This window comes from Dermochelys coriacea, chromosome 14 (assembly GCF_009764565.3).
Source record: "Dermochelys coriacea isolate rDerCor1 chromosome 14, rDerCor1.pri.v4, whole genome shotgun sequence".
NCBI classification, from domain to species: domain Eukaryota; kingdom Metazoa; phylum Chordata; order Testudines; family Dermochelyidae; genus Dermochelys; species Dermochelys coriacea.
In genome coordinates this window covers 34,391,411-34,416,525 of record NC_050081.1, presented here as the reverse complement: position 1 = coordinate 34,416,525, position 25,115 = coordinate 34,391,411, and the positions used below count along the sequence as shown (strand labels likewise).

The 25,115-nt window shown below is 46.7% G+C and overlaps 10 protein-coding genes across 18 annotated transcripts in view; 5 read left to right on the top strand and 5 right to left on the bottom strand.

Moving 5' to 3' along the window:
• The window catches only part of LOC119843336 (butyrophilin subfamily 1 member A1-like), a 1,931,986-nt gene that overhangs the window by 699,940 nt on the left and 1,206,931 nt on the right, over window positions 1-25,115 (bottom strand). The gene's annotated exons all lie outside the window — the stretch shown is intronic.
• Window positions 1-25,115, top strand: part of LOC119843287 (zinc finger protein 850-like) — a 1,467,609-nt gene that overhangs the window by 826,306 nt on the left and 616,188 nt on the right. The gene's annotated exons all lie outside the window — the stretch shown is intronic.
• Window positions 1-25,115, bottom strand: part of LOC119843341 (E3 ubiquitin-protein ligase TRIM7-like) — a 430,179-nt gene that overhangs the window by 9,512 nt on the left and 395,552 nt on the right. The window lies entirely within an intron of this gene.
• LOC119843274 (zinc finger protein 850-like) overlaps window positions 1-25,115 on the bottom strand; it is a 1,382,451-nt gene that overhangs the window by 1,038,942 nt on the left and 318,394 nt on the right. The window lies entirely within an intron of this gene.
• LOC119843356 (zinc finger protein RFP-like) overlaps window positions 1-25,115 on the top strand; it is a 1,128,717-nt gene that overhangs the window by 802,404 nt on the left and 301,198 nt on the right. The gene's annotated exons all lie outside the window — the stretch shown is intronic.
• The window catches only part of LOC119843308 (butyrophilin subfamily 1 member A1-like), a 910,188-nt gene that overhangs the window by 602,637 nt on the left and 282,436 nt on the right, over window positions 1-25,115 (top strand). The window lies entirely within an intron of this gene.
• The window catches only part of LOC119843334 (E3 ubiquitin-protein ligase TRIM39-like), a 707,078-nt gene that overhangs the window by 499,464 nt on the left and 182,499 nt on the right, over window positions 1-25,115 (top strand).
• The window catches only part of LOC119843309 (butyrophilin subfamily 1 member A1-like), an 845,206-nt gene that overhangs the window by 693,432 nt on the left and 126,659 nt on the right, over window positions 1-25,115 (bottom strand). The gene's annotated exons all lie outside the window — the stretch shown is intronic.
• Window positions 1-25,115, bottom strand: part of LOC119843327 (E3 ubiquitin-protein ligase TRIM11-like) — a 790,215-nt gene that overhangs the window by 727,599 nt on the left and 37,501 nt on the right.
• Window positions 10,473-25,115, top strand: part of LOC119843319 (zinc finger protein RFP-like) — a 555,398-nt gene continuing 540,755 nt past the window's right edge. For 2 of the 3 annotated variants that reach the window (XM_043496858.1, XM_043496857.1), the window contains exons 1-2: window positions 10,799-10,981; window positions 21,597-21,942. In XM_043496858.1, the coding sequence (XP_043352793.1) occupies window positions 10,904-10,981; window positions 21,597-21,942 (424 nt within the window). In that variant the 5' untranslated portion in view covers window positions 10,799-10,903. Of the gene's footprint in view, window positions 11,675-17,812; window positions 17,923-21,596; window positions 21,943-25,115 lie in introns of all 3 variants that reach the window. The other variant, XM_043496860.1, reaches the window with a different exon arrangement.

Here is a 25,115-nt window from a genome sequence, read left to right as displayed (position 1 = left end):
CACCTCCGGGGGGCAACGTCTAGAGCACATTCCCCTCTGGGAACCCCATGACCCACTCATGGGGGCACGCAGATCCCAGAGCTCTTCGGGTTGGTTGGAGGAATTTACGGTATCTGCCCTGACTCAGAAAGCTGCACATCTCTTCAGATACCCGCTAAGACCATCCTGACTGTTAACAGCAAGTGTTGCTGATGTCTGGCTCACAGGCCAGAGAGCCCATCTAGTGGGTTATAAAGAATGAGACATGGGATTCTCACACAGATGAGGAGAAGTTCATACCAGGGTGGTTTTATCAGGGGTTCATGGGCGCACTGACACCTCCAAAACCCTGCAGTGGTGTTTTCTGTCCCACAGGGCAGGGCCTGGCTCCTTGCTGTGGGTTTTGTGACCTGGGGGCTCTGACCACTTGTAGCAACACCTTCTACCTCTGCACTGTGACCCTAACCCAGCCTCATGCAAACAGGGGAGGGGCTGTAGAGTGAGCCTGCCCCTCACTCAGCCTGCAATGGGGAGCCAGCCACAGCCCCATGGGACAGGACACAGCACTGCAGGATGAGTGTGGGCTGGGCTCACTCTCCAGCCCCCTGCCCTCTGGCCTCTCCTCGGCACTTGGCTGGGATTAGGGCTGCGGTGCTGAGGCAGAGGGTACTGTTGTGTGTGGTCTGAGGAGGAGGAGGAAGAGGCAGTGGCAGAGTGAAGTGGCAGTTAGGGAAGCCCATTTGTGCAAAGCCATCCACAATGTCACGCATGTTGCTCAGAGTCCAACAGTCGACTTTCCCACTCCAAACTGGTTAGCGACCAATCAGTAGCAGTCTGGAGTAGCCAGTTTCCACAGTGCCATCGCCACGCGCTTCTCCACCGGCAGGGCCACTCTCATTCTCACATGACCCACGGCTGCAGGATGGGGCCCACGGGGGGATTAGGCCCACAACCAGCCAGTGCAGCTGCAGTGAGGCCCTTCACAGGCACATTCTGCAGTGTCCAGGGCAGAAGCAGGTACAGACCTGAGCTCCCATTTTCAGTGCAGGAAGCTCCATCCTCCAGTTCTAAAACTTTGAGCCCATACATTTATTCTGCCAGTCCTAGCTCTTGCTGTGCTGTTCTCTGCTGCTGGGGCACTTCCCCTCTTCTCACAAACACCTTCCCTGCAGAAGTGCCGGGGCTGCAGCTCCCCACACACTAGAGATGGTTTCTTTTAACCCTTCAGCTGCTGCAGATACTAACTCATCCACCTCCCACTATGGAGCACAAAGGGCCAGAATCTTGGGCCAGGCTGAGCTGCTATTTCAGCAGGACCTGAAGGGACCAGGGCAGAATCCAGTGGAGATATTTTAAGCCCCATCTGGGCCTGATCTGGAGGTTAAAACCCTGCAAAAATTCCTGCTACAGAACAAACTGTGAAAAGTCCCTCCCCCGCCGCATCATTCTCAAAGACCTGAGGAAACTTCTAGACTGGGGAGAGGGGAAAGCTTTTGTTAAACTGGAGCTAAAGGTGGCAGGGGAGAGAAGTGTCACTGCAGGAGAAAACTGCCCGTACTAAGGGAATTCTGTAGTTTTCTCAAAAACCACTAAGGTTCAAAAGCCTGGAGATTCTAAGTTAAGGCAGCGCTTTCAAAACAATCCCCAATATTAGACAGTCTGCAAATGCACAGTTAGGTCACCAAACAACCCAGGTTCTGTCCTGTGCCAGCACCAGCTTCTCATCCCCACGCCCCACCCCAGTGGACCATCTGTATGTCCTGTGCAAGGAGCAGTCTTTTATGGGGGAGGACTCTTTCTAAATGACTGGTTGCTCACGGAGTTTCCATGTTGGCAGGAGCTGTAACAAGCCCACAGCCACAGGCCAGGTCTGCATTTGAAAATTAGGTCGACCCAGCTACATTGCTGAGGGGTTTGAAAAATCCACACCCCTGAGAGATGCCGCTAAGCCAGTGGTTCCCAAATTTGTTCCGCCCCTTGTGCAGGGAAAGCCTCTGGTGGGCCGGGTCGGTTTGTATACCTGCTGCGTCCGCAGGTTCAGCCGATCGCGGCTCCCACTGGCCGTGGTTCGCTGCTCCAGGCCAACGGGAGCTGCTGGAAGCGGCACGGGCCGAGGGACATACTGGCCGCCCAGAGTGATAGTGATCAAGGTACAACACCTAAAATAGCAGAGTAGCTGCGATGGTGCGGGTGGTGGGATAAGAGAGAGACCGGGATTTCTAAGACCATAGATAAGCCCCACGCAGTGAAATTTCACCCTGTCAGATGCTCCCAGGGTGTGAAATATGGATTGAGGCTCCTGGTGTAAAAGCCTTCATGCTGCCCGTGTCACAGATTTCTACACAGCCCCAGGAAGGGTCGGGGGTGCGGGCTGTAGCTATGCTGTCTGGTATTCCCCATTCTTTGCTTGTGGGGAATGATGTTCTGGCTGTGAACACAGAAGGGCTGAATCAGGTAGCTCCAGACAGGCAAAAGGATGTGTGAGCAAAACTGCAGATAGAACAACGGATGGGGAAAGGGGGGGTCACATTCCCTGGTTAGACTCCCAGAGTATGGGTGGCGCGTTCAATAGGCAGGGGAAGGCAGAGCCTGCCCAACCAGCCCTACGTGGCCCCGCCCATGCTCCCTCCAGAGGCCCCCTCCCTCCACTGCTACTTGGCCCCCGCCCAGGGAGGCTGCTCCTCTTCCAGGAAGGGAAGCCGGCTGGGGCTGGGGGTAGGGTGACTGGGACTTGGCGTAGCTGGGGCTGCCCAGGGCCAGGGGGGCCCCAGCACTGGGGCCAAGCTGCTCAGCGCTCCAGAGCTGGGGGGGGAAAAGGGGGCTGCCTGCCACCTGCCACTCCCACTGCTCTGGAGGGCCATGTGCTGCCCACCGGCCCGATGCTCTGGGGTTGGGGGGGGCGTCCGGCGCTCTGGGGGTGGGGAGGGCTCATGGCTGCAGGGGGATCTGGGCTTGGGGGGGAGGGGGGGCTGCGGCCTCAGGCAGAAGGGGTGGGCTGGGCCTAGCATCCCCGAGCCGGTGGCTCACCCACCGCCCATGTCCCAGAGGAGTTAGGTGACACCCCCAGGTTTGCAGGCAAAGGCCTGAAGAGGAAGCAGGTGAGATCCCTGCTGCTCTGGAGAAGGGACAGAACCTACTGACTGAAAGGGAAATCCACTGGGCCCTACAGCTCAGCTCAGGGAATTAAGGTCTCTGCTAACCCATCAGAGGGACCCAGGATCAGTACAGACCATGAGGTTGGCAGTGTCTCAGGCCACAAGTAGGGACATGGAGGCAGCTGCAGTGCACTGCCAATCTATGGCACCCACCCAGAGGGGAAATACCCAAGCGGTGGATCAGAAGCTGCTTGGGAGATGGTGAAGGATCCTGAGCCAGAGGGGAGCGGGAATTCAGCTCACCTTGACTCGGGGCGGGGAACCTCCATCCAGCATTGGGGCAGCCAACCCTGTGGGGGACAAAGGGACCACCACAAACTTCCTAGGCACTGCATGAGAGGAGAGAGGGGGAGAGCCAGGTCTCAAGTTTACATGCAAAGATTTGGGGATCTAGCAAGGGTAAGAATTGGCATGAGAAAGGTCAGCCCCATGGGATCTGAACTGAGAACTTATTCAAGATGGTTGACAAGCGACTCTATGGATTTTGGAAGGATGTCTGCTGGCTTACTAGCAGAATGTTTGTTATCTGAACACACCTTATGGAATTAGGATAAACTTTCTTGAATTAAGTTAGACCTCATTGAATTAGGGTTAATACTTTTGGGGTCCATTGTCTTAAAATTGCAATTGTGTGAGTGTTGTTGTTGCATTGTATGTAGGGAGGGGGAATGCTAATGAACTTCCCCCTTTATCAACCCTTGAAGTCGCTCTTTCCCTCACCGTGCAAGTCTGCATATGCTAGTTGGAACTGGATTCTGTAGAGACCCAGAGACAAAGAAAAGCTTTTTGGATAAAAGCCTGAGTTTAAAATGACACAGGGCCTTCTTCCTGGTCCAGCAAATGGACAGAACCCTGGTCCCCCGAGGGCCCCAGTTCTTAGGGGAGGATTGGAAGGACTTGGCTTGCTGAGGCCTCATGACATTGGGTGCTTGTTCTGAGCTGAAGCTCTGATGAGCTTGAACCACAAGGAAACCCGCAGGGTGGGGGGATGCCCGGTAAGCTTATTAGCATGTGTGTAGGTCCTTCTATTATTTTTAATGTCATCTTTTTACCTTAAGAATAAAACTAAGCTTGCTTAGAAAGAACTGGGTGGTTATTTATTCCTGTAGGAATTACACTGTATCCATCTCTGAAGGGAAAGCAAGCAGGTGTCCTAGGGCAACCTGTCTGTGCTGGGAATTATACAGTGAAGGCAAGGCACTGTGCAGCCTGGACTTATCCTGGTCAGAAGGGAGAATGGCGTGGGTCTCCACCCAACAGAAGCAATGGTTTGGGAGTTGGGAGCCTGAGAGTGGGGGCCCTTGCTGAATCACTGAGGGGAGATACAGGTGCAGTTGCCCTGAATGGTGACACCTATTTGATATATATATATATATATATGAGAGGGGCAGGGCTTAGGACACACCCTTCTCATCAGCATCTCCCATTGGCTACCTTAGGAGGTGTCACAGATCCACAGGATCCATGCTATGCCCCCAGCTTTGAAACATTCTCTAAGAGGAATCAGTTCAGTGTGCCAGACCCCCTTGGGGGTCTCACTCCTCCTCCAGGGTAAGCCATGTGGCCTCACCACCTCCTTACACTGAGCCTCTGAGCTCCAGCACTCCTGCTTCATGTGAGGAGCTCTGTTCAGTGAGTCCAGCTGAGATAGACTCCCGGTGGAGACTTGTCCTTTCTTCAAAGACTAATGCACCTTATCTGGCATTTGCAGTGGCACTCAAACAACATTGTCCAAAGAGTAGGATTTATTAATCATCTGGAAACAGCATAGGAAGTCCTTCGGTTAGCACAGGTTAAAGCATAGACCTTTCTATGCGGATGCAATTCATCCCATCATCCAGATCATTAATAAAGATGTTGAACAAAACCGGCCCCAGGACCGACCCCTGAGGCACTCCCCTTGATAACAGCTGCCAACTAGACATCAAGCCATTGATCACTACCCGTAGAGCTCGACAATCTAGCCAGCTTTCTATCCACTGTATAGTCCATTCATCCAATCCATACTTTAACTTGCTCACAGGAAAACTGTTGGAGACTGCATCAAAAGCTTTGCTAAAGTCAAGATATATCACATCCACTGCTTTCCCCATATCCACAAAGCCAGTTATCTCATCATAGAAGGCAATCAGGTTGGTCAGGCATGACTTGCCCTTGGTGAATCCATGTTGACTGTTCCTGATCACCTTCCTCTCCTCCAAGTGCTTCAAAATGGATTCCCTGAGGACCTGCTCCATGATTTTGCCGGGGACTGAAGTGAGGCTGACTGGTGTGTAGTTCCCCAGGTTCTCTTTTTTCCCTTTTTTAAAGATAAGCACTCCAATAGTCCAGGACCTCCCCTGATCGCCACGAATTTTCAAAGATAATGGCCAATGGCTCTGCAATCACATTAGACAACTTCCTCAGCACCCTTGAATGCATTAGATCTGGACCCATGGACTTGTGCATGTCCAGCTTTTCTAAATAGTCCTTAACCTGTTCTTTCACCACTGAGGGCTGCTCACCTACTCCCCATGCTGTATTGCCTAGTGCAGCAGTCTGGGAGCTGCCCTTCTCTGTGAAGACCGAGGCAAAAAAAGCATTGAGTACTTCAGCTTCTTCCACATCATCTATCACTATGTTGCCTCCCCCATTCATTAAGGGTCCCACACTTTCATTGACCTTCTTCTTGTTGCTAACATACCTGTAGAAACCCTTCTTGTCACCCTTCACATCCCTTGCTAGCTGCAACTCCAATTGTGCCTTGGCCTTCCTGATTACACCCCTGCATGCTCTAGCAATATTTTTATACTCCTCCCTAGTCATCTGTCCAAATTTCCACTTCTTGTAAGCTTTCTTTTTGAGAAGATTTCACTGTTAAGTCAAGTTAGTTGCCTGCCATATTTGCTATTCTTTCTGTACTTTGGGATGGTTTGTTTCTGGGCCCTTAATAAGGCTTCTTTAAAATACAGCCAGCTCTCCTAGACTCCTTGCCCCTTCATATTAGCCTCCCAGGGGATCCTGCCCATCAGTTCCCTAAGGGAGTGTAAGTCTGCTTTTCTGAAGTTTAGGGTGCGTATTTTGCTACTCTCCTTTCTTCCTTTTTTCAGGATCCTGAACTCAACCATCTCATGGTCAGTAATGTAATGCAATCACATTAGCCAACTTCCTCAGCACCCTTGGATGCATTAGATCTGGACCCATGGACTTGTGCATGTCCAGCTGCCTAGGTTGCCACCCACTTCTACTTCCCCTACCAATTCTTCCCGGTTTGTAAGCTGTAGAGGAGCACGGCCCCTAGTCGGCTCCTCCAGCACTTGTACCAGGAAGTTGTCCCCAAAACTCTCCAAAAACTTCCTGGATTGTCTATGCGCTGCTGTATTCCTCTCCCAGTAGATGTCAGGGTGATTGAAGTCCCCCATTAGAACCAGGGCCTGTGATCTGGAGACTTCAGTTAGTTGTCCGAAGAAAGCCTCATTTACCTCATCCTTCTGATCTGGTGGTCTATAGCACACACCCACCACGACATCACCCTTGTTGCTCTTGCCTCTAAACATAATCCAAAGACTCTCAACAGGCTTTTCTCCAGTTTCATACTGGAGCTCTGAGCAATCATACCGCTCTCTTACATACAATGAAACTCCTCCATCTTTCCTCCCGTACCTGTCCTTCCTGAACAGTTTATACCTCAGACTGTGGGACGTCTGCATAGCCCTTGACATCTCCCAGAGGGCCTTCCACCTGCCGGGTGCCCGCAACACGCGGCCCAATCGTTTGAGCAGGGACTTCTCCTCCCAACACGAGTGGTCTCTCCACCCAGAAGTGGCTAACCAGCTCTTCCGACCGTGGGGAACTCCCCAGGTGGATCTGTTCACAACAAGGCAGAACAGGCATTGCCCCCGGTTCTGTTCCAGGGTGGGTCTGGGACAGGGCGCTATCTCAGAGACCCTTCTCCTGTCCTGGTCAGACCAGCTTCTCTATGCCTTCCCCCCATTCCCTCTCATCAGCAGGGTCCTGGAGAAAGTAAAAATGGACAAGGCACGGGTCCTCTTAATTGCCCCAGCATGGCCCCAGCAGCATTGGTACGGGAACCTTATGGGCCTGGCAGTGGCCATGCCCCGAGGCCATTGCCGCTCCGCCCGGACCTGCTCTCCCAGGACCGGGGCCATCTCCTCCATCCCAACCTAGTGGCACTCCACCTCACGGTGTGGCTGCTCAGTGGCTAGGTGGGGAGGAGCGGACATGTTCAGAGGGGGTCCAATGCATCCTCCTGGAAAGCAGGCAGCCCTCCACACGCCGCACCTACTTGGTGAAGTGGTCCAGATTCTCTAGATGGGCTGCCGAGCAGGGTGTTTCCCCAGTGGCCGCCCCAATCCAGCTTATCCTGGACAGTCTAGGGCCTGGCGCCCTCATCAGTCAAGGTGCACCTGGCAGCCATATTGGCCTTCCATCCGCTGGTGCAGGGACACATGGTGTTCTCCCATGCTACGACTGGACTTTTCCTTAAGGGATTGGACTATCTTTTTCCATATGCTAGGCCCCCTGTCCCACAGTGGGAACCGAACTTGGTGTTATCCCGTCTCACGGGGCCCCCGTTTGAACCTCTGGCCACGTGCTTTTGGTCTCACCTCTCATGGAAGGTGGCCTTCCTGGTTGCTATCACGTCAGCCAGGCGGGTCTCGGAGCTCAGGGCTCTGACCTCCGAACCCCCATACACAGTTTTCATAAGGATAAGGTTCCGCTCCGCCCACACCCCGCATTCCTCCCTAAGGTGGTCTCCGCCTATCACATGGGCCAAGACATTTTCCTGCCTGTCCTCTGCCCCAAGCCTCACTCGTCCAATGAGGAACGCCGCTCCAATGCTTGATGTGCATAGGGCGCTGGCCTTCTACCTAGAACAGACTAAGCCGTTCAGGAAGTCCTCTCAACTGTTTGTTGCCTCAGCTGAGCTCATAAGGGGTCGGTCGATTTCCACCCAGCGGCTCTCCCATTGGATCACCTCATGCATTCACACCTGTTATGATCTGGCGAGTGTTCCTCCGCCACCAATTGTGAAGGCATACTCGACTCGGGCCTCATCGGCTGCCTTCATGGCCCATGTCCCTATCCAGGACATTTGTATGGCCACTACTTGGTCTTTAGTTCACGTTTACCTCGCCCTATGCGATTGTCTCCCAAACCAGGGATGACGCCGGGTTTGGCAGGGCTGTATTCCGTCCCGGGAATCTGTGAACTCCTACCCACCTCCAACAGATATAGCTTGGAATCACCTATTGTGGAATATACATAAGCAATCACTCAAAAAAGAAAAGACAGTTACCTTTTCCGTAACTGGTGTTCTTTGAGATGTGTTGCTCATGTCTATTCCACATCCTGCCCTTCTTCCCCTCTGTCGGAGATGTCTGGTATGAAGGAACCGAGGGTGGGGGGAGCACGCAGCTCCCCTTATACCGCGCCATGGAAGCACCACTCCAGGGGGTGCAGGGGTGCTTCCCCTACGGGTACTGCTAGGGGAAAAACTTCTAGCACCAGTGCACATGGCAAGCACGCACACCTATTGTGGAATAGACATGAGCAACACATCTCAAAGAACACCAGTTACGGAAAAGGTAGCTGACTTTTCTTATCGTCACCAGCTGCCTTCAACACCTGTAGCTTCACCACACCACCCAGCCCTGTAAACTACATCCCTTACCCACTGCACTCAACCCCCATCACCATGCATTTTAGCCAGCCACAAGTGCAACACTCATTGCACAGCACTCCAGGAAGACTGAGTATGAGAACAGGACATACACAATCTGTGATTGAACCATTCCCCACCCCACTCCCTTGCCCTTTCTGTTTCCCAAGCAATTGTGTTCCTTTTCAATAATTGAATTTGATTTTCAATAAATGGCTTTTTTGGCATTGAAAACATTCTTTATTATTGCATTAAGTAAAAGATACCTTAGCCCATTAAAGCAACAGGCACTGCAAGTCAGTGTTGCAAGCACAGATTCCTACTAACATTGGAACCACTGCACTTCACTCTCGTGCAGGGCACCAAAAATTACTGGTGGCTTTCAGCCTCAAATTGCTTCCTCAAGGCATCCCTAATCCTTGTAGCCCTGCGCTGGGCCCCTCTAATAGCCCTGCTCTCTGGCTGTTCAAATTCAGCCTCCAGGTGTTGAACCTCTAAATTCCATGCCTGAGTGAATCTTTCACCTTTCCCTTCACAAATATTATGGAGGGTACAGCACGCGGATATAACAGCGGGGATGCTGTCATCGACCAGGTCCAGCTTCCCATAGAGGCAGCGCCAGCGGCCCTTTAAACTACCAAAACCACACTCCACAGTCATTCTGCACCAACTCAGCCTATTGTTGAACCACTCCTTGCTGCTTTCAAGGCTCCCTGTGTAGGGTTTCATGAGCCATGGCATTAAAGGATAAGTGGGGTCTCCAAGGATCACAATGGGCATTTTGACTTCCCCCCAGTATTGGGTCCAGCTCATTGTAGAAACAGCAGGTCGCAGGGGCAGCATTCAAATTGGCATTCCTCAGCAGTTCAGGCTCCATTCCCGCAGACTGAAAGGGAAGACAGAGCGTGCAGTACAAGAAACGTTGAAAGATGGTGCCAAATGTGGACGGAAGCACAAGGATTGCTGGGATGTGAACCGATGCATCATGGAGCGTTTAGGCAGCACCCAGAATGCCCCACCCCACATGCCCCCTTCCCACAAGCCAAAGCACCAGAATGGGAAGAGGTGCTCTGTGGGATAGTTGCCCATAATGCACCACTCCCAATGCCGCTGCAAGTGCCGCAACTGTGGCCCTACCAGTGCACTTGCAGCTGACAGTGTGAACACACTGCAGTGCTTTCCTTACTGTGCTCTCCGAAAACTGGTTTAACTCATGGTTTAAGTCATGCCCTTATAGTCTTCTCTAAAAGAAACAGCTCCAGTCCTGCTGAGAGAAGCAGTACTTGTGGCACCTTAGAGACTAACAAATTTATTAGAGCATAAGCTTTCGTGGGCTACAGCTCACTTCATCGGATGCACCCGATGAAATGAGCTGTAGCTCACGAAAGCTTATGCTCTAATAAATTTGTTAGTCTCTAAGGTGCCACAAGTCCTCCTTTTCTTTTTGCGAATACAGACTAACACGGCTGCTACTCTGAGTCCTGCTGAGGTGGAAGCGTCTGTCCCAGCAGACTCACACAATCTGGTATCCCAAGTGATCTGAATCCGGGAATGATATTGAAGAGAGTGTTCTTCCTGCTTTTCTGTGATCTAGAGTAAACTGAATGGCCAAAACAAACTAACAAAGCAGAGACAGCTGCTTCTGGCACCCGGAACCCACCCGGCTCTGGACGCTGCTGGTTCGTGCACAGCAATGGGGCTGCTGAACTTAGTTAGCCTGAGGGGTGTGGGAAAGGGCCCTGCCAGGGCGGAAGAAATAAAGCAGCCCCCCCAGAAACCTTCGGCAGAGGATTGCAGGGAACTGCCACGGGGCTGGGTGTCTTGGGCCACGGGCACGCCGGAGTCTGCTGGCTTGGCAGGGCCCTTGCAGCGCAGCCGGGCTGTGGCTGTTTCTTTCAGAGAAAAACGCTAATCTCGTCACGTGGCCGCCCGTGGGCCTTTACTTTTGCTTTCCACCTTGGGCCGCACTGCAAGAGGGAGGCTCCGGGCTCTGTTCGGAGGCCAGAGATTTCTTCCCCAAAGGGCGAGGAGAAGCTGGGGAAACTGCAGCCATTTGGTAGCCAGGGAATCAGCCCTGCCATGTGCTAAACTGAAAGAGTCACTGACAATGGAAATCATCGCAACAAACCCACTGGAGCTTGATCACACCCTGAAGACTGTAAAACGTCTCAGAAGGACCAATGAGGTAGGTTCATTTTGCTTCAAAGTGATTCCTCATATCCCTTCATGTGTACTGCTCATTGCCTGGCCAGACTGTTACTAACACAAAGATTAAATAACCCTGTGAGGTTTGATTTACTCGTTATGTAAACACTACAGTACAAGTACGTTCAAAATGATTTACACTCCGATGCCTTTCAGATTATTGTCCTAGCAGCGTAATTTGGGATTTGTGTGGCATGTTAGATTAGTAATTTGTTTCTTTTGCGGGGTATGTTTCATTCAAGAACACTGGGCCCGATCTTGTTCTCAGTGATGTCCCAGGGCGATTTGTAACAAATAACTTCCTGTATTGAGAATACCGAAAGAGATTTGCTGTGCCACTCCCAGCTGTTCTGTCCTTCTGCCTGTTAACGTTACAGTTTTCTACCTCTGACTGTGGGGTTGAATCCTATTGTTTCTGATCCTTTTCCTTTTTTCCCTTGAAAGTATTTCCACAATCAGTCAAAACAGAAAATTGCATCCTGTTCTCCTTCTGAAGTGAGGGGGAATTAAGCATGTGCCTAAAGCAGACCATGAGGTCAAGTGTGCTGCTGAATAGGGGTTTCATGACATAATTTAAAAAGAGGCATACTTATACATTGGTTGACAGATCATCTCCTACTGTGTGAACAGTCATTGGAGGGGAGATTTCCTGAGGAAATCTAAAGGACTAAAGGTAGTAAAAAAAATAATTGTAAAACACATTTACAACAGTAATTCACTTTTGTTTTGTTTAATATTTTGTAGACTTTTTCATTTTTTAATCAAATATTATTGAAATAATTTTTTTTCAATCATTGTTACTCTTCTTTTAGCAAGAATAGGAAAGGGGTCAATAAATTGTTTTGATCAATTTGATTAGAATTTCTTTTTTGAATCAATTTGAACTGTATATTCTCATTTAGCATCATTTCATTGAAAAATTAGAAACATTCCAATAATAGGAAAATTCATTTTAAATGTTTTTTTAAAAATTCATTTTCTAATGAAAACATTTTGTTTAAACGTTTTTAACCGCGGCCACTGGGAGCTGCAGGCGGCCGTGCAAATGTAAACAAACTGTCTGGCAGCCCACCAGTGGATTAGCCTGACAGGCCACGTGTGGCTCGCAGGTTGCCCACCACTGGTCTAACCTGTTGTGAGGTTATTGACGTGAACTGGGACCGTATAGATCATTGTTACAATCAAGGTCCTGTAGTGGCACCAAATCTTATATAAAGGGGGTCAAATAAGGTGTCTAAGACAAGGTTATGGTTTGCTGGTTAGGATTATGCAATCTGTTTGCACGTATCATTTTTGTATTTAAAGTTATAAGTATTGGCTCTATACTGTCTGTATTTCAAACTATGCTATGCTTGTGGGTGACACCCCAGACAAGTTGGTGTCAGCTCTGCCTAGCCTGCTTGATGGCCCATTAAAGGCCATCAGCTTTACAATTGACCCATTGAGAGAATTCAGAGTAGCAGCCGTGTTAGTCTGTATTCGCAAAAAGAAAAGGAGTACTTATGGCACCTTAGAGACTAACAAATTTATTAGAGCATAAGCTTTCGTGAGCTACAGCTCACGAAGGCAGATGCCTTGTGACTCAGCAAAGTATGCAGGGACTTGCCCATGTGACTCCAGACTCCATTTTGCTGTAATTTTCCACAGTAAGAATAAAGAGGGGTTCTTGCACCTGGAAAAGATGATAAAAGGCTGATGCCTCATCTCCACCTTGTCTTCAGTCCTGCTTTATACCTCTGGAGGGATTTTGCTACAAACTGAAGCTCTGAACGAAGAACTGAATGACCCATCCCAGCTGTGGATGTACTCCAGAGACTTGATTTGAACCTGCAGTTTATTCTATCACTGCTACAAGCCTGAACCAAGAACTTTGCCATTACTGTATGTAATTGATTCCATTTAACCAATTCTAGCTCTCATCTATATCTTGTTCCTTTTATGAATAAATCTTTAGATTTTAGATTCTAAAGGACTGGCAACAGCATGATTTGTGGGTAAGATCTGATTCATATATTGACCTGGGTCTGGGGCTTGGCCCTTTGGGATCGAGAGAACCTTTTCTCTTTTACTGCGGTAGTGGTTTTCATAACCATTCGTCCCCGTAAAGAGTGGCACTTGTGGTGATATTGGGAAACTGAAGAGTCTAAGGGAATTGCTTGTGTGACTTGTGGTTAGCCAGTGGGGTAAAACCAAAGTCTTCTCTGTTTGGCTGGTTTGGTTTGCCTTAGAGGTGGAAAAACCCCAGCCTTGGGCTGTGACTGCCCTTGTTTAAGCAATTTGTCCTGAATTGGTATTCTCAGTTGGGTCCTGCCAGAACCAGCATCGTTACACCTGTTCTTAAAAATATCCAGAGATGGAAATTCCACAACCTCCCTAGGCAATTTATTTCAGTGCTTAACCACCCTGGCAGTTAATAAGTTTTTCCTAACATCCAACCTAAACAGTCCTTGCTTCAATTTAAACGCATTGCTGCTTCTTCTATCCTCAGAGGTTAAGAAGAACAATTCTTCTTCCTCCTTGTAACAACCTTTTATGTACTTGAAAACTGTTATCATATTCCCTCTCAGTCTTCTTTTTTCCAGACTAATGAAACCCAATTTTTACAATCTTCCCTCATAGGTCATGTTTTCTAGACCTTTAATCCTTTTTGTTGCTCTTCTTTGGACGTTCTCCAATTTGTCCACATCCTTCCTGAAATGTGACACCCTGAACTGGACACGATATTCCAGTCGAGACCTAATCAGCATGGAATAGAGCGGAAGAATTACTACTTTTGTCTTGCTTACAACACTCCTGCTAATACATCCCAGAATGATGTTTACTTTTTTGGGGAATGGTGTTACACTGTTGACTTATATTTAGCTTGTGATCCACAATGACCCCCAGATCCCTTTCCGCAATACTCTTTCCTAGGGAGTCATTTCCCATTTTGTATGTGTGCAACTGATTTGTTCCTTCCTAAATGGAGTACTTTGCATTTGTCCTTATTGAATTTCATCCTATTTACTTCAGACCATTTCTCCAGTTTGTCCAGATCATATTGAATTTTAATCCTATCCTCCAAAGCACTTGCAACCTCTCCCAACTTGGTATCATCTGCAAACTTTAAGTGTACTCTCTATGCTATTATCTAAATGACTGATGAAGATATTGAACAGAACCAGACCTAGAACTGATCCGGGCAGGACCCCACTCGTTATGCTCTTCCAGCATGATTGTGAGCCACTGATAACTACTCTCTGCGAATGGTTTTCCAACCAGTTTTGCACCCACCTATTAGTTGCTCCATCTAGGTTGCATTTCACTAATTTGTTTATGAAAAGGTCATGCGAGACAGTATCAAAAGCTTTACTAAAGTCAAGGTGTATCACATCGACCACTTCCCCCCTATTCACAAGGCTTGTTATCCTGTCAAAGAAAGCTATCAGGTTGGTTTGACATGATTTGTTTTTGAAAAATCCATGCTGACTGTCACTTATCACCTTATTATCTTCTAGATGTTTGCAAAATGATTGCTTAATTATTCGCTCCATTATCTTTCCTGGTACAGAAGTTATGCTGACTGGTCTGTAATTCCCTGGGTTGTCCTTATTTCCGTTTTTATAGATGGGCACTATATTTCCCCTTTTCCAGTCTTCTTCCATGACTTTTTCAGAGATAATCGCTAATGGCTCAGATATCTCCTCAGTCAGCTCCTTGGGTGTTCTAGGATGCATTTCATCAGGCCCTGGTGACTTGAAAACATCTAATTTGTCTAAGTAATTTTTAACTTGTTCTTTCCCTGTTTTGCTTCTGATCCTACCTCATTTTCACTGGCATTCACTATGTTAGACTTCCTATCGCTACCAACCTTCTTGGTGAAAACCAAAACAAAGAAGTCATTAAGCACTTCTGCCATTTTCACATTTTCTGTAATTGCCCTCCCTCCCGCTACCCCCCCCCCCACTGAGTAATGGGCCTACCCTGTGCTTGGTCTTCCTCTTGCTTCTAATGTATTTTCAGAATGTTTTCTTGTTATCCTTGATGTCTCTAGATTGTTTGATCTCTTTTTGTGCCTTGGCCTTTCTGATTTTGTCCCTCCATATTTGTGTTTATATTCATCCTTTATAATTTGGCCTAGTTTCCACTTTTTGTAGGACTCGTTTTTGATTTTTAGATCATTGAAGATCTCCTGGTGAAGCCAGGGTGGTCTCTTGCCATATTTCCTATCTTTCCTATGCGGTGGTATAGTTTGCTCTTGTGCCCTTAATAATGTCTCTTTGAAAAATTGCTAATTGTTTTCAATTGTTTTTCCCCTTAGACTGGCTTCCCATGGGATCTTACCTACCAACTCCCTGAATTTGCTAAAGTCTGCCTTCTTGAAATCCATTGTCTTTATTTTGCTGTTCTCCCTCCTACCATTCCCCAGAATCATGAACTCTATCATTTCATGATCACTTTCACCCAAGCTGCCTTCCACTTTCAAATTCTCAACCAGTTCCTCCCTATTTGCCAAAAATCAAATCTAAAACAGTCTCTCCCCTTCTAGATTTCTCCACCTTCTGAAATAAAAAAATTGTCTCCAGTATATTCCAAGAACTTGTTGGATAATCTGTGCCCTGCTGTGTTATTTTCCCAACAGATGTCTGAGTAGTTGAAGTCCCCCATCACCACCAAGTCCTGTGCTTTGAATGATTTTGTTAGTTGCTTAATAGACCCCTACCATGACATCACCCTTGGTTTTTTTAACCTCTTTTATCCTTACCCAGAGACTTTCAACAATTCTGTCTCCTGTTTCCATCTCAACCTCAGTATACATTTTTAATATAAAAGCAACACCTCCTTCCTTTTTTTCCCTGCCTGTCCTTCCTGAGCAGGCTGTACCCTTCTATACCAATATTCCCGTCATGCGTATTATCCTACTAAGTCTCTGTGATGCCATCTATGTCATAGTTGTGTTTATTTACTAGCATTTCAAGTTCTTCCTGCTTATTCCCCATACTTCTCGCATTAGTATACAGACATCTAAGATACTGATTTGATTCCCCCCATCAGTTCTGTCTTATCTCTTCCTTTTCCCTGCTATAACAGCCCATGCTCCCTCCAGATTCCGACCCTTCTCCCAGGTCTCTATGTTTTTGACTTACCTGTGGGCTTTGGTCTCCTGTCCCCTTCAAACCTAGTTTAAAACCCTCCTCACTAGGTTAGCTAGTCTGTTTCCAAATATGCTCGTCCCCTTCCTTGATAGGTGAACCCCTTCTCTGTTTAGCAGGCCTTCTTCCTGGAACAGCATCCTATGGTCATGGAAGTCAAAGCCCTCCTGGCGACACCATCTTCACAGCCAGGCATTCACCTTCAGGATGCATCTATCTCTGCCTGGGCCCCAACCCTTGACTGGAAGGATCTAAGAGAACACCACCTGTCCTCCCAACTCCTTTGCCCTTACTCCCAGAGCCCTATAGTCACTTCTGATTTGCTGAGGGTCAGACCATGCAGTATCATGAGTGCCCACATGGATGAGTAGCATGGGGTAGGAGTCAGAGGGCCAGATGATCCTTGACAGTCCCTCCAAAAGGTCTTGAATATGGGCCCCTGACAGGCAGCATGGCTCCCGGGATGCCATGTCAGGGCAACAGATGGATGCCTTCATCCCCCTCAGCAAAGAGTCACCAACCACCACTACCCTACATTTCCTCCTGTGATTGGTGGCTGTGATCCTCCCGGCCTTGGGAGTACATGGCTTCCCCTCCTCCACCTTTGGGGTGATTCCTCATCGCTTGTTGCCAGGGCAGCATATTGGTTTTCTAGCTCTATGGTGTGTGGGTTGGGAGTAGAGGTGGAGCACTGCCTGCTGCCAGAAGTAACCAGCAGCCAGTGTCCTCCCTGTACCAGAGCCTTATCCTCCTCCCCCGGTGGTATGACAGCAGTCCTCTGTAGCTGGATAGCTTCCTCAGCCTTGGATGTCTCCATGTAAATACTCTCGAGGAATTCCTTATGGGCTCAGATGCTTCTCAGCCTAGCCACCTCCTCCTGTAGCTCGTCCACCTACTTCCTGAGAGATTCCACCAGCAGGCACCTTTCACACTGGATGGTCCCCCCAGCACAGCTTTCTGTGAGTGGGGAAATGCAGGCCACAGTCTTTGCAAATCCACACTAGGATCTGGGTAGAGGCATCCATGGTTAGGTTCTCTGTCTGGATACAGGCGCAGATGGAGGAGACTGGAGCAGTGTTGGCACTGGCAATGTGGCCCTTCCTAACCATAGTGATTTTATTACGTCTCCCTCCCACAAACTCTCTCGCAAACTCCCCTGTTCACTAGCTCCCCTTGGTCGCTTAGCCTCTGGCCTTTAAGGCCTTCTCTCCTAGGTCAGCCCTACTCCCTCGTTAATCATGAGATGGGGTGGTGGGTTATTGGTACGGTGGAAGGTGTGAATGGCAGCCATCATCTGGTTCTTTATCTATAGACAATTGCAGACCTAATTAAAACTGATGGCACTTGTAAACAGATGCCAAGGGCCCCTGTATGCCCCATTTCCCCTCTCTGGTTTTCTGATTTTTTTCCTAAAATTAAGAGGGTTCTGCCCACTGGTGTCTAGAGTGTTCCATGAAATGCTGAAATTCATCAGCTGCAGCATTCAAACGTTATTGAGTGACACAGAAATGCAATCAAGTTGCGTAAAGGGCCTTATTTTGCTTGGCCAATAATGTATCCTGTTCATAATTTTCCATTTTCTCTGTATCCAGGTTGTCTTAAATCATTGCAACTATGTTACATTCAATACACTGTTTGTTTTCTCTTTTTTTTTTTTTTCCCTTGTCATCTGGATCAAGTAACAGTGAGATGAAAGTTCTCTCAGTCTGCCACAGCTTCAGAGCCAGAACCCTTCTACCTAATTTTATCATTTTCTTCATTACGTTTTATGTTCACAAGCTGGAATCAGGTAGGAATGTCCACTGCTTCTGCTGCTTCTTAGAGTATTGATTTATTTGTTTTGATTTATAAAATTTCCCTGTTTCACTAGTTTATTCAAAAGTGAGCAAATATTAGCACAAATCCCCAAGTGTATCAACATCAGGAAAATATAAACAGCAATTGTTATGAGACAGGTGAAACTTTGTTATGGGTTGAGTTAAAATCTTATTCAAACTTAAGTGAAAGGCTGCATTCACGCATCAGATAGTTGTAAGAGGCAGTAAAAGGCGCTACACCTAAAACAAGGCTTAATAGTCTGCCCAGAGACTAGCACTAATAGTGTGAAGGGTAAAAGGACATGGGCAGGGAGGAATCCTCTGGGTATTTTGACCAAATGGGGGTGTGAGAGCACGAACACACACAACTGAGAACAGACAAGAAGAGAGAGAGAGAGGTGGAGACAAACAAGCAAGGAAGCCAAGCAGGAACCTGTGAGGACAGTGCGACCCTGGGAAAAGCTAGAGAGAGAGAGAGAACTTCTGGGTCTGTTGGTTAGGGAGGGTTGGGACTGTAAGCTACGAAACTGTTCCATTTGTTCTTGGTTCCTCCTGCATTTGGAAAAGCAGGACTTGGTACATTTCTTTTCAATAAATGAGCTTGCATTAAAGAGAATACCAGGCTATGCCAATTAGTTGAGGCATGTCTACGCTAAAAGATTACATCTACCTAACGTACATTGGCATACATGTGTGTGTGTATACGCTTTGCTCCTTGTATCGGTGGTGTGCATCCTCACCAGGAGTGCTTGTATCGACTGTACTGTCAGTGTAGGGCATTGTAAGAAGGCTCCTGAGAGCCGGAAACAGTCAATGTAAGCAATGCAGTGTCTACGCTGACACTGCGTTGACTCAACTACATCAACCTTGACTCTATGCCGCTTGTGGAGGTGGAGTTAAGTCAGTGTAGCGGGGTAGTTATGTCAGAAGGCACAAAATGTAAGTGTAGCACTTCCATAGTTAGGCTAACGTAAGCTGCCTTGAATTGGCCTAACGCTGTAGTGTAGGCCTGGCGTACATCCAACAGGAACATCCCTGAGGCTCCAAAAATTTGACTAGCTGATGAGGTTGAAATGGGGTAACATTAAAATGTCTCCCCATGATTTCAGGATTAATAACTCTTCAGCCACTGTCACGCGGTCTGGAGTGACTCACGGCCATGAGTGCCTTCCTCAGGGCAGACTGTCAAACAAGGCAGACACCCCAAGCTGGCGGTGTGGTCTGTAATTAGATTTCACCAAGCCAGTAACAAATGTAAACTCCTGAGTCACTATACCAGTCTTACCATGGAGTCACAGACAGTCTCCTCAGACTCTCCAGCCTATCTTGTCACCCAGACAAACTGGGCTTAGTGATAAATAGTCACTTACACTAAAAATCATGCACTGGTTACTTCCAGTCCCAAGAGACCAGTCACTTACCCCAGATGAATTGGTATCCTAGATCTTACACCAAAGACAATGCCTGAAGCCAATCCTATAATAAACTATTCAAAAGGCTTATTAGCTAAGAAAAAGAAATGAATTATTTACAGGTTAAAAGAAGTGAACATAAACACAAATGAGTTACCAACGTAATGCTAAGAGTGACAGCGTTATAAAGATCTGCCCATTCAAAGTGTCTTTCGGGGGGATCCAGGAGATGACCCTTGGGGATCTTCATGTCGGCTACATTATTTCCCTCTTCCAGCTTTCCAAGCAATGGGACAAGGCCTCCTGCACATACTTCTCCATGGGTGGATGAAGAAAGAACAGGAGTACTTGTGGCACCTTAGAGACTAACAAATTCAATGAGATCATCTTTCATGAAATCACTATCATTGATGGAATCCAGGTTAAAAAGAAATGGATCCAGTATCCATTTCCTTGCCACATCAAGATCTCCAGTGGAAAAACATCCTTGGAAAGAGTCTCTCAACTGTTGCAAATGCTTTGTCACTTCAGTTGCAATGCATTCCTTCGTTTTCCGAAACAACTGTTTCTTCAAGAAAAGGAAAGAAAGTGAAATTTCTCCTCAACAGGCTTTATCCAAACTGGAAGTTTCCGAATAAAAGCAGATAACTTCTCTCTGGTCGTTACCGTGTTCATCCTAGTTCCTTGCATAGATGTGTTTGAGTTCATTTAGGTGTGTGAATACATCTGCCATGTACACTAGGCAAAGGATAAACTCTGTTTTCAAAGTCATCAACTAAATTACTGCTTTGATTAAAAGAAACTGACTTATTTCTTTGCACATTTCAAAAATGTGAGTAAGCATTCAGCCACGGGAAAGCCACCTCACTTCTGTATGGAAAAGGACAGTGTGCTCGGCCCCAATTTCTTCGCAAAAAGCATGGAAGAGGCGATGATTTAGAGCACGTCCTCTGATGAAGTTTACTGCACTCACCGCAGTAGACAAAGTATCCTTCAATTTTGTAGTCAGTCTTTGCGGCAAGTGCAAGACGGTGCAACATACAACGTGTGATCATGATATGAGGTACTTTCTTTACGTAGGCAAAAAATCCTGATTTTTTTTTTCCCCTAGCATGCAAATTGATCCGCACACGTCAAATATTATCTTATGCTTCAAAAAGAAGTCTGAGGAGACTGAACACATAGATTCCTTTCGTAGTTAATTGCAATGGTTCACAGAACAAGAATTCTTCTAAGATTTCTTTCTCCTTTATGTACCGCTCAAACACCAACAGCTGACTGCAGCCATCAACATCGGTTGACTCATCAAGCTGAATACTCACTTTAAGAGGACTGGCTTTGATATCTTCTAGAACTTGCTGCAAGATATCCTGGCTCATCGCATTAAGATAAATGGCATTTGAAAATAATGAGCCGCACAGTACACATTGCGGTCGTTGATTTCCATCCTTCTCTGTCGTACAAGTGAACCCATAACGAACATAGTCATCATCCCATTTGCCTTTCTTCAACATGGCAAGGGTTACTGAAATGAAAAAAATATGTAAATGGAGATGGGGGGGCCTATACACTTTTAAATGCATATTAAATATATGTAAAATAGTTTTGTTATTACTCACCACAAATAGTACAGTAGGCACACAGAAATGCACAAGTACAACCCAGAGATGTTGCGGAGTTTTGCTATGGAAGTAAACTGTAACCGGCACGCTAACAGCGGCTAACTGAATTCAAACAAAGCCGTGGAGCTGCCACATCATCTGTGCATGTGTCAAGAAATATCCCGCAACGTGGCGGTACACTGTATTTTGTAGCGAGATGATTTCACTACCATTAGCTTAAAAACTTGAAAATACTTTTAACGATTACTGTAATATACAAACAAAAAACTTGTTAATAAATACATAGGTTTGATTAAACAAAGTAGTTGTACTTACGTGCCTGTGCTTAATTTGTGTTTTCGATGATTTACCTTCAAAAAAAAAAATCTGGCATGTCTCGCACCCCTAGAAAGGGCATCTCGCACCTCCAGGGGGTGTGTGCACCCCAGGTTAAGAACCACTGATTTAAACTAATATGGATATACAAATTATGGTTATCCAAATGCATTGTTTGTTGTAAAATTCATATATAAATTCAGGACACATCCTATTCAATGACAGAGCACTGCAATAGATGCACAGAATATTTAATATATTTATTTTATCTTTTCTTTGCCCTGGTGCATTTTACAGCCCGGTTCAGTGATTGGACCTGATCACCCTGTCACTGCCATCATGGGTGAGGATATTATTTTACCCTGTCACCTATCCCCCAAGATGAGTGCTGAGAACATGGAGGTGAGATGGTTCCGATCTGAGTTCACTTCGTTTGTGCACCTGTATCAGCATGGAAAGGATGAGTATGGGCAGCAGATGCCAGAATATCATGGAAGGACGGAGCTTTTGAAAGCTGGCATTGTGGATGGGAATGTTGCCTTGGGAATTGTCAATATCAGACTTTCTGATGAAGGACAGTACCGCTGTTTTGTTCAAGATGGTGTCTTTCATGAAGAAGCTGTATTGGAATTGAAGGTAGCAGGTCAGTAACATGTGTCTGTTGTCTCTTTTTAGATGGCTCTTAGAACCAGACCCAAAAAAGCACTTGGGCACCTAACTCCCCACTTCAGTCCAAATTGGTGCCCCTGAGATCCCAAAGTAGTCATTAAATTAAATAGTCATTAGGTGAGAGAGAGACTCTCTGTAGTTCAGTGGTTAGGGTACCCACCTGGTAGGTGGGAGACCCAAGGGCTAGTCGTCCTCCTCTAATTAATCTTTGATTATTTATCCAATCTGGACAAACCATTGGAGGAGGGGGTCTGGACTGGGGTTTTCCCACCTCCCATGGCTGTACCCTAACCCCTGGACTACAGTCTCTCTGGCCCAATGACTGTTTAAATATTTATAAACAGTAGAAAAGTCATTGGGCCAGAGAGAGAGAGAGGCAAGATTTTTCTAGGCCATTATCCTTAAATTTAATTGAAAATGTTTTAGTATGAACAGATGAACAGTTCATGTTGTTGGATTGAGATTCACTTACTGAGCAAGTGGGTCTAACAAATCTTTAAGGCAAAACACTCAGCAAGTAGCAATCAATTACTCACAGGCTGGAATCTCATTGGGATGATCTTGTCAGTCACCTCCAACAATGGACAATACAGCTTCAATCTCCCTTTATTAACCAAAAATATTTATAACTTGGTTATATTATATGTATGTATCACTGTGATACATGGGGAGGGGGAGCGGTAGCTCCCTTTTTGGGCAGCCAGCCATAGCTATAAAATCCCGCTTAGTAGCTGTCTCTAATGCTCTACCTGTAAACAGTTAAAGTCTCACTGCTATGCATAGGTAAAAGGAAGTGAATGGGCACCTGGACAAAAGAGCCAATGGGAAGGCTAGAACTTTTAATATGGAGAAAAGACTCCCCTTTTGTCTGTCTGTCATGCTCTCCAGGGAGAGGTGGACAGGGCAGCAGCTATGCTGTAAGAAGCTTGGGCCAGGTATGAAAATCAGTATCATGCCTAGAAACTACTCATACCCAGATACGCAAGTAGATCAGGAAATGTCTAGGAAGAAGTGATTTAGGTTTATTCCTTTTATTTCTTTATGGCTTGTGGATTCCCCTGTGCTAACCCCAGGTGCTTTTGTTTTGCATGTAACCTTTAAACTGGACCTCAAGTAAGCTATTCTTGGTGCTTAATCCTTGTAGTTACTCTTTTAAAATCTAGCAGTAGCCTGAGTTCCCCTATATATTCTGTTTTTTTAAAAATAAAATTTACCTTTTTTAAGAACAGGATTGGATTTTTGTTTAAGAGGTTTGTGCACTTTTTTTTTAATTAGCTGGTGGCAACAGCTGATTTATTTTTTTCCTTTCTCAACTCTTCCCGGGGGCAGGTGTGTGAGAGAGAGAGAGAGAGAAAGGGCTTAAGGGTACCCTACAGGAAGGAATTCCCAACTGCGCCTTCCTGGGCTCTCAGAGGGGTTCTGCACTTGGGTGGTGGCAGCATCTACCAATCCAAAGTCAGAGAAATGTAACCTTTGAAGTAGTACAAGCCTAGAGTGGCAAGTATTAATTTTTAGAGTCATTGCGGGCCCCCACCCTCTGCACTTGAAGTGCCAGAGTGGGGAATTAGCCTTGGCAATTAGTCTCCCATTTCCATGTTCTCTACTCCTCTGTCAGTACAGGTTTAGTGTTACTTCAATCTTTTCTTGCTTTTTTGTTACTTTTATCTTTTTTTCTCCTCACAAACATGATTACTACACATATGCAATTCTGCTTATGCTGTTAAATGTTATCAGAACAAACTCTGAAAATCCACAGCAGGGTTCTGGCAGGCCTAAAGATGACTTTGCTCCCAAAATATGCCACTCTTTGCTGCAGGTATCAGCTGATCTGCAATTGGTCTCGGCTGGGACCAGTAGTGAAAAGAGCACATTTCCTCACCACAATTGCATTAAAATATTAAAAAACCAAAAAGTAACACTGTTTACTGACTGTTACATTTCCATCAAGACACACTGCACAAGCTCTAATACCTGTGGTTATAAAAAGTGCTCTAGCTGAATCACAGTTTATGGACTTGAAAAAACAGTTAGAACACAAGAATTGCCCTACTGGGTCAGACCAAAGGTCCATCTAACCCAGTATCCTGTCTTCTGACAGTGGCCAGTGCCAGGGGCCCCAGAGGGAATGAACAGAACAGGCAATCAAGTGATCCATCCCTTGTCGCCCATTCCCAGCTTCTGGCAAACAGAATGAATTAATGGAAGCCCCATGGTCTGTGTTAGAATGTCAGACCAGATGATCACAGTAGTCCTGTCTGGCCTTACAATCTGACTCTCTGAAAGCAAAACTTTTAAAGTGTAGAATTCTGTAGTATATGGAGACCCAAACCAGATTAGAACTGAAGGAGGAGATCTCTTATTCTGCTACAGCTTCACATAAACAACCAAACAGCCTCCATCTTGAAAAATTTCTTTACACCCTGGCCCCTGGAGCATGCTCAGTACCATAGGTGCCGACTCCATGGATGCTCCAGGCCTGGCAATGTAAAGGAGCCTTAAAACTTTTACAGGTTTTATGCTCCTGGGAGAATAGACTGAGAATGGGAATAGTTAATTAATAGTAGGAACATTAACAATGTTACTATGCAGGCAGGCTGCTACATTTCTGCCTCAGAGAATGAGATTAACCAACCATCAATAGTACCATTAACAATGTTTTGGGGTTTTTTTTACATCAAGAACAGTGTTTTATTTCGAGCATTGAAACAGTGTTTCAGGAATGCACAGAGCAAACTCTTATTCTTTCATACCTTATCCCTTCTCAAGCAAAAACTGACTGAATTTTGTTTTAATCCAACTTCTGTTGTCTGCTATAAATAAGCCTCCAGGCATTTAAGGGATAGCACTAGCAGATTGCATTTCCAACCCTGGCAAAACAGCTGGTTGCTTTGTTGCAATGAAGGAACATAAGCAAACAGGCTGCTACATTTCTGCCTCAGGACAGAGCCTGCCTCATGCCTAACAACCCGAAGCCTTATCCTTCTGTGCTGGGCAAGCCACATTAGCAAGAGAGAGGGACAGAGTCTCTCTTGCTTGTTGGCACTCATGCATGCACAGCAATCACCCCCTGATGGTGATTAACATCTCCCATGCAGGCATGCACGCTGAGCCCCCCCTTACCACCCTGCAGTGATTCGCATCTCTGAT